The sequence below is a fragment of the Stomoxys calcitrans genome, chromosome 3, assembly GCF_963082655.1.
Source record: "Stomoxys calcitrans chromosome 3, idStoCalc2.1, whole genome shotgun sequence".
Taxonomy (NCBI): domain Eukaryota; kingdom Metazoa; phylum Arthropoda; class Insecta; order Diptera; family Muscidae; genus Stomoxys; species Stomoxys calcitrans.
This window is the reverse complement of record NC_081554.1, coordinates 122,637,644-122,647,131: the sequence shown is the minus strand read 5'-3', so window position 1 is coordinate 122,647,131 and position 9,488 is coordinate 122,637,644. Positions and strand designations below refer to the sequence as shown.

The 9,488-nt window shown below is 36.9% G+C and overlaps 1 protein-coding gene across 1 annotated transcript; it reads left to right on the top strand.

Moving 5' to 3' along the window:
* Positions 1 to 1,692: 1,692 nt before the first annotated feature.
* On the top strand, positions 1,693 to 8,253 carry LOC131996121 (histone H4-like). Its single transcript, XM_059365571.1, has 2 exons — positions 1,693 to 1,974; positions 7,948 to 8,253. The coding sequence occupies exons 1-2, from the start codon at positions 1,693 to 1,695 to the stop codon at positions 8,251 to 8,253; spliced, it is 588 nt and encodes a 195-aa protein (XP_059221554.1).
* Positions 8,254 to 9,488: the final 1,235 nt, after the last annotated feature.

The following is a 9,488-nucleotide window of genomic DNA, read 5'->3' as shown; positions in this document are numbered from 1 at the left end:
GAAGATTTGCCGTGGATTCGACAGGAGGAGTGCCACGATTGCGGTCAGTCTGGACTTCTCGAAGGCCTTCGACACAGTCTGGCACAGTGGAATCTTGACCAAGATGCGGCGATTTGGATTTTGCCCGCATCTCTTGGGAGTGGTAGAGAACTACCTTAGTGGCCGAGATCTCTCCGTGGTGGTAGGAGAAGCGACATCCCAGGAGAGACGTATTGCGGCAGGGGTACCACAGGGATCTGTGCTGGGCCCTGTCCTATATAACATCTACTTGGCAGATATACCCGCACCGGCAGATGATGACCTGCTACTTATTTATGCGGATGACATACTCATAGCAGCCACACATCCGAGGGCCAAGGTGGCAGAGCGACGATTGAACGCGTACCTCGGGGAGTTATCCGGCTATTTTGGGCAATGGCAGCTGGACTTGAATATTGATAAATGCCGTTCGATCATTTTCAAGGGCAGTAAGAGAGGACTATATCGAAATGCACGTCGGTATATACACGACATTAGGATCGGAGATGACCACATCCAGAGCACTGGAGTACTGAAATACCTAGGAGTAGTCTTCCAGGAGAATATGCGCTTTACGCGCCATGTGGATGAAGTCCTTCGAAAGGGTAGGGCTGCACTCCATTCGGTGCTTTGGTTGCTCGCCAGGAGAGGGGGCTTGAGCAAGAAGGTCAAACTGACGCTCTACAAACAGATTATCCGGCCTACTTTGGCATATGCATTTCCGGTTTGGTCCTCGATATCATCTCACCAGATGGAGAGAATCAGACTGCTGGAGAGAAGGATACTGGCATACTGCCTGGGTCTCAGGAAACATAGGACAGCCGATGGATATTTTAAGAGTCCAAGCTGCCGTGCGGTCTATGATGGCGCCTGCATGACTCGCATCGATGGCTTTATGACGGCACAAGCCATCGATCACCTCCTGGGATATCAGGAACACCCGAATCAGTTAGTCCGCGCCTGCCCAATGACACAGGAGTATTTTTCGCGACTTATGGAGACCGGCGGTCATCAGAGCCCCATGTGCCTTCCGCACTTGAGGCAGAATGATATGGTGTACGACGACGTCGGTAATATCCTACTGTACAATAGGAGGTATGGAACCTACGGATTCGATAGCTTGGTGTACAATAGGGATCAGTGGTTGGGCGTTAGACCCATCACATTGTGAATTATTTGTTTATTTTTGTTTCATTTCATTTTATTTTGTTTGTTTTCTTGTGTAGATATTTGTATATATCTTGTAAATAGTAGTATGTATGAATTGATTTTATTTTGTGTTTTGATTTTGATTTTGTTTTGTACATACGTTTTCTTAGGTTGTAGTGCCTTAGGATTAGTGTATTTTGGTTGAACAGAGAAGTTGAGGCCATCTCGGGGTTTACATCCCTTTCCCCGAGAATTTTTTTTTGATAACGATTGATGTCAATGCATATATGAGTTTAGAAACGGGCTGGCCTTGCCACATAGTTTTAAGATAATGGTATGAATACGAATATATCCCTAGATAGATGTTTAACATGTTAGGGGAGGGCCTTGTGTCATTTAGATTTAAGATTGGAATATCACTGTTAGTATAAGAATAACTTGGGAAATAAAGAATGTAATGTAATGTAGTAAGTATTAGTTCTTGTGCATAACTTGTGAAGTGAATTTAATTTAAAAAGTGAAAAAATGACTGGTCGTGGTAAAGGTGGCAAAGGCTTGGGAAAAGGTGGCGCTAAACGTCATCGTAAAGTGTTGCGTGATAACATCCAAGGTATCACCAAGCCTGCAATCAGACGTTTGGCTCGTCGTGGCGGTGTAAAGCGTATCTCTGGATTGATTTACGAAGAAACCCGTGGTGTCCTGAAGGTGTTTTTGGAAAACGTTATTCGTGATGCTGTCACCTACACTGAACACGCTAAGCGTAAAACCGTCACCGCTATGGATGTCGTCTACGCTTTGAAGAGACAAGGCCGCACTTTGTACGGTTTCGGCGGTTAAACATTATCTTGACGCTATTTTGGAGAAAATTTTAAGAACTTTAAAACTAAAACAATCGGTCCTTTTCAGGACCACAAAACATATTTAAAAAGAGATATATCTTGTTATAAATTTTTACTAAAAAAAAATACATAAAATTTATTTGAAAATAAATATTACCATTTTTCAATTTGCCGTCGGCCAAAATGTAGCTTCTATAATATACATACATACATGACGAAACTAAAACCGACGCCATTAGAACAATACGATGAAACGATGGTATACAACACTAAAAAGCATACATACACACAGATACCAAAATGCACGCATATACTACCATTAAATGTTTCCTTTGCTTGGAGCTGCTAACTTTGTCACAAATGTACGAAGAGGGACGATCGTAGATACTTCGTTTCGATGTTTTGTTATTACATATGCCAATTTTTTTCAGCATCAGAAAATGAACAATGATTACCATGTGATATTCAAATGTAAAATAAATAGTTTTTACAGTACCCTAATGGTAACATTGATCCTATTAAATGCCGATAATCTTGAGTAGGGTCGATAAAACTAAATTCTTATTATGTTAATGTATGCAAATAGGCGAAATGTTGATGCATGATAATTGATAACTGATAATTATGACATGTATATTAAAAGACCTGCAATAGTCGATAAGATGTAAACATATTTGAAAATGTTTACCTATAAACAATAGATGGCAGATTTTTTTGTATTTACGCCTAAAACAGGATTGTTTAAGGAAATTTCGAATAACGAAATTGCTAGCAAATTACCAAATCCACTGAAAAAAAAAATCGACCAAAAAATATTTTTTAAATTTAACTACAATTAAAATTTTATTTATTATTTAAAACTATTTTTTAAGTAAATTTTCTTGATAAAATAAGGTTTGATATAGTTTTTTCTCTTTTAAAAAAATTTTTGTCGTCCTGAAAAGGACGGATTGTTGTTGATTTATACGATGGCCTGTATTTACATTTTTTCTTTGATGCTCGTAGATAATTTAAGCCTTCTTTTCGGTCTTCTTGGGCAAGAGAACAGCTTGGATGTTTGGCAATACACCACCTTGAGCAATGGTGACACCGGACAGCAATTTGTTCAATTCTTCGTCATTACGGATAGCCAATTGCAAGTGACGGGGGATAATTCTTGTCTTCTTGTTGTCACGAGCAGCGTTGCCAGCCAATTCAAGAACTTCAGCGGCCAAATACTCCATGACAGCAGCCAAGTAAACTGGAGCTCCGGCACCAACACGTTCAGCATAGTTGCCTTTGCGCAACAAACGATGGATACGACCGACGGGGAATTGAAGACCAGCACGGTTGGAACGGGACTTTGCCTTTCCCTTAACTTTGCCACCTTTACCACGACCAGACATTTTTAGTTATTTTTTTTTTTAATTCACTTCACTTAGCACTGAAACACAAATGATATTAGTTCGCAGCATGAACTGCAGTATTTATACTTTCGGATCCAACGTGTAGCTAATTTTAGAGGGTTGTTTTCGTAAACATAGCGACTGTTTTCGTCTACCTGAATATCTTGTGCATGAAATGGTTTAAATATTCCGAGTAAGCCATCAAACACACAAAATCGTGAACAGTGTTAAAAGTGTTTGTGTGACTTAAAAAAAAAACCAAGTGAAAATGCCTCCAAAAGCCAGTGGTAAAGCAGCAAAGAAGGCCGGCAAAGCCCAAAAGAACATCACTAAGGGTGACAAGACCAAGAGACGCACCAAGCGTAAGGAGAGTTATGCTATCTACATTTACAAAGTGTTGAAGCAAGTCCATCCCGATACTGGTATCTCCTCAAAGGCCATGAGCATCATGAACAGTTTCGTCAACGATATCTTTGAACGTATCGCCGCCGAAGCCTCCCGTTTGGCTCACTACAACAAGCGTTCCACCATCACCAGTCGGGAAATCCAAACTGCCGTCCGTCTATTATTGCCCGGTGAGTTGGCTAAGCACGCTGTCAGTGAAGGTACCAAAGCCGTTACTAAGTACACCAGCTCCAAGTAAATGGCATACTTATTTCGTCGTACAATATTTTCCCTACAACATCAAAGGCCCTTTTCAGGGCCACAAAATAAATTAAAAAAGAGACTTAATTCGTTATTCAACTAAAATTAATTTATATTTACAAATTTAAAGAAAAAATATATCTACCACTCACCCTCACATTGCCCTTATTACTTTTTTAAAATAAAATATGTATACTACCCATACTCTAATATTGCCCTCCTTGCTTAGCACCATCTACATCTACAGTAATATGATCAACACATATTGCTCTTATGCTCAAACACTCGGTATGCAACGTTGTATTGATGTTCGAGTATATGTGAGCGTGTGTGTTGATACTAAATTTTTTAGGGATGTATACTAGTATGTTAGCGTGAAATGGTGTAGAGATGTATATGTGGACTTATGCGTTTGTACGCGAGATCTATGGGTAGGTATGCTCGTAAAGAATGAAATAGGTATGCTAAGTGCGATTTTTGAAGGGAATATTGTACGCCACTCTCTTATTGGTTAGGTATGCTAAATGAGATTTTCTTTAACATTAAGTGATTTTCATAATTCTTAGTAATTGCTTTGGTTTATGACCCTAAGTGAAACAGTTAATCCAGTTGCGGAAAAAATCCCATTTAACATGTGATTACTTAAATTTCCTTAAAGGGTAATGTATTCCCATATTAGGTAACAATGGTATTAAAAGATTTCAACAGATGTTTTACAGCTACGAAAAGGGCTGTGATTAGCTTTTCCCTTAAAATTAACATAGTATTTATTAGGTAATTAAAAAATTGTTTGAGTTAAATTTGGTCTCTTTTTAAAAATTTTTTTGTAGCCCTGAAAAGGGCTGTTAGATATACTGCTTTCGAATATCGAAAATAATCATTTTGACATGATAAGTAATTTTGCATGGAAAAATTACTTCTTAGCGGCGGTCTTCTTGGCAGCTGGCTTCTTTGCTGCGGCAGCCTTTTTGGGCTTGGCAGCGGTGGTTTTTGCCTTGGGTGCCTTTGGTTTAGTGGCTGATGCTTTGGCGGCTGTTTTTGCGGGTTTAGCTTTAACTGTACCTGTCTTTTTGGCAGTTTTAGCCTTGGCCTTTTCGGTCTTCTTCTTCTCGGCGGTCTTTTTAGCAGCGGAAGGCTTCTTTGCAGCGGCTTTCTTTTCACCGGCTGCCTTTTTGGGTGCTGCTGCCTTCTTTTTCTTATCACCGGCTGGGACCTTCTTCTTCTTTTCAGCGCTCTTTGCTTTAGGTTCCTTCGAGGCAGATGGGGACAATTTGAATGAACCGGAGGCACCCTTACCTTTAGTTTGGATCAATTTTCCACTAGCAACAGCGCTCTTCAAGTACTTCTTGATGAATGGGGCCAATTTTACAGCATCAACTTTGTATGTGCTGGCCAAGTATTTCTTGATGGCAGGCAATGAGGAACCACCACGTTCTTTCAATGTTTTGATGGCAGCATCGACCATTTGTTGGGTTGGTGGATGGCTTGGGGCAGCAGAGGGTTTCTTTGCCTTGGCAGCGGCTTTCTTAGGTGCCTTTTTCTCAACAGCGGCGACTGGAGATGCGGTGGCTTCAACAACGGCGGCGTCAGACATGATTTCACTTATATTTTTCTTTTTAAACACACTTTAACACTTTGTAAATATACACTCACTACTGGTGTACGCTGATTGGTTGAAAATATGGTTTCAACCTTTAGACTAGTGATGGCTGGGTACATCGAAATTATGAGAAGTACATAGTAGTCAACTACGAAATTTTGCGAAACGTTGTGTGGAAGCGAATAAAAATTTTTACAAAAGTTTTCACAGAATTATTCATTTTACGATGAGATAGTAACAATTTCTTTTTATTTTTTATACAATTCTTCTAGTAGAGATATCCAGCTAATCATTAAAGAAAATCCGAGTTAATTATCTTTAAGCGTTACCGAGTTATAAGGGTTTGAGTTGAAAGTTTATAAAAATGTTATGATAAAATTGTAACTAAATTATAAAAATTTTCCAATTTTTATTGAAAATTGGTTTTTATAAAAATTTAGTATGGAATCTTGATATGTTTTCTTGAAAGAAGTGTAAAAAAAAGTGAAAATTTGGATGATTTTCATAGTGAAATAATCGATTTTATTATGTAGTCTATGACAGTTGAATTCACCATATTGGCGTATTTTCCATGAATAAAAGTTTTTCTGCAAATTAATTTGAAAGCTCTAATGTAAAAATGTTTTAGGAAAATTTTATCATAAAATATTATAGAAATGATAGATTTCTATTAAAATGTTACATAATTTGTAAAAAGTGTACGTTTGTTACGAAAAGTCTAAAATATTACGATGCTATGTTATACCAACGTCGTTGGCTATGCAAAATGTGCGGTGAGCTCTATTGCATTTATTATAAAATATTTTTTTCTATATAAAGTGGACTTGAAACTAAATAAAAAATTTAAAAATGTAAATTCTAAACAATGTATTGTTGCAATCACAAATTTAAAAAAATATATAATTTTTTTTTGGAAATTAAACACAAATTCAAAAATGCCCTTGTCTAAGCAAGCAAATGTAGAACAGTTGCATACCGAACGAAATCTATTTCCCTTTAATAATTTAAAATATTAAAATACTATTTTATTCTTTTTAAAACAGTTTTTAGAATAGCAAAAAATATCATTTGTTTAAAAATAATAAAAAATACAGAAAAAATTTATATTCAATGTATCTAAATTATCTATTTAAGGTTAAAATTCTCTCGAATGTATTGGCCTGCCTGTTTTTATCTTCATTCATTCTTGTTATGTAGCTACTACGAAAAATCAAATTTTGCAAAAAGAATAACAGCAAATATACTGTTGCTAATAGAAAATAAAAATTTTCAGTTTAACATAAAAAGTAAATTAAATAATTTTTTTTTAAAAAAAAGTTTTTGATTTCGCTCCATGTTTTGAAACCCAATATTACCAAAAGTAAAACGCATAGAAAAGAAAAAAATTTTTTTAATATAAATAGTGTATTTTTCCATCCCCAAAAAAAGACTATATTTATTTATTTTAATAAAAATAAAAAGGTGTAAGTTTTGAATAAATTTTTTTCTCTTTTTTATAAAAATATTGTGGTCCTGAAAAGGACCGATTGTTTTTGTAAAAAAAAGTTGGCTTTTAAAATGTCAATAATTTAAGCACGTTCTCCACGAATACGTCTGGCCAATTGGATATCCTTGGGCATGATGGTGACACGCTTGGCATGGATGGCACACAAGTTGGTATCTTCGAAGAGACCGACCAAGTAGGCTTCGCTAGCTTCTTGCAAGGCCATGACAGCAGAGCTCTGGAAACGCAAGTCAGTCTTGAAATCTTGGGCAATTTCACGAACCAAACGTTGGAAAGGCAATTTGCGGATCAACAACTCAGTACTCTTCTGGTAGCGACGGATTTCACGCAAAGCAACGGTACCAGGGCGGAAACGATGTGGCTTCTTAACACCACCGGTGGCTGGTGCGCTCTTACGAGCAGCTTTGGTAGCCAATTGCTTACGAGGGGCTTTGCCACCAGTAGATTTACGGGCAGTTTGCTTAGTACGAGCCATTTTTCACTAGAGGTTTTTAGTTCACTTCACGATATGCACACAAACACTGTTAACACTGTAATAGTTGCCTTACGGAGCGATTCCCGATATTTATAGAAAAAATTTGGCGGGCTACAGTTTCCAATAAGGGTGTGTGCTGCGTATATGCTTCAACATTTGTATCTGTACACACGAAGTGTATACGAACAACCCCGAAGATAGATCGAAGCGTATGTGTATGTAGTAAATTCAGAGCGGATTTTGTATAAATATGAGGTATCGCAGCATGGTAAGTATTAGTTCTTGTGCATAACTTGTGAAGTGAATTTAATTTAAAAAGTGAAAAAATGACTGGTCGTGGTAAAGGTGGCAAAGGCTTGGGAAAAGGTGGCGCTAAACGTCATCGTAAAGTGTTGCGTGATAACATCCAAGGTATCACCAAGCCTGCAATCAGACGTTTGGCTCGTCGTGGCGGTGTAAAGCGTATCTCTGGATTGATTTACGAAGAAACCCGTGGTGTCCTGAAGGTGTTTTTGGAAAACGTTATTCGTGATGCTGTCACCTACACTGAACACGCTAAGCGTAAAACCGTCACCGCTATGGATGTCGTCTACGCTTTGAAGAGACAAGGCCGCACTTTGTACGGTTTCGGCGGTTAAACATTATCTTGACGCTATTTTGGAGAAAATTTTAAGAACTTTAAAACTAAAACAATCGGTCCTTTTCAGGACCACAAAACATATTTAAAAAGAGATATATCTTGTTATAAATTTTTACTAAAAAAAAATACATAAAATTTATTTGAAAATAAATATTACCATTTTTCAATTTGCCGTCGGCCAAAATGTAGCTTCTATAATATACATACATACATGACGAAACTAAAACCGACGCCATTAGAACAATACGATGAAACGATGGTATACAACACTAAAAAGCATACATACACACAGATACCAAAATGCACGCATATACTACCATTAAATGTTTCCTTTGCTTGGAGCTGCTAACTTTGTCACAAATGTACGAAGAGGGACGATCGTAGATACTTCGTTTCGATGTTTTGTTATTACATATGCCAATTTTTTTCAGCATCAGAAAATGAACAATGATTACCATGTGATATTCAAATGTAAAATAAATAGTTTTTACAGTACCCTAATGGTAACATTGATCCTATTAAATGCCGATAATCTTGAGTAGGGTCGATAAAACTAAATTCTTATTATGTTAATGTATGCAAATAGGCGAAATGTTGATGCATGATAATTGATAACTGATAATTATGACATGTATATTAAAAGACCTGCAATAGTCGATAAGATGTAAACATATTTGAAAATGTTTACCTATAAACAATAGATGGCAGATTTTTTTGTATTTACGCCTAAAACAGGATTGTTTAAGGAAATTTCGAATAACGAAATTGCTAGCAAATTACCAAATCCACTGAAAAAAAAAATCGACCAAAAAATATTTTTTAAATTTAACTACAATTAAAATTTTATTTATTATTTAAAACTATTTTTTAAGTAAATTTTCTTGATAAAATAAGGTTTGATATAGTTTTTTCTCTTTTAAAAAAATTTTTGTCGTCCTGAAAAGGACGGATTGTTGTTGATTTATACGATGGCCTGTATTTACATTTTTTCTTTGATGCTCGTAGATAATTTAAGCCTTCTTTTCGGTCTTCTTGGGCAAGAGAACAGCTTGGATGTTTGGCAATACACCACCTTGAGCAATGGTGACACCGGACAGCAATTTGTTCAATTCTTCGTCATTACGGATAGCCAATTGCAAGTGACGGGGGATAATTCTTGTCTTCTTGTTGTCACGAGCAGCGTTGCCAGCCAATTCAAGAACTTCAGCGGCCAAATACTCCATGACAGCAGCC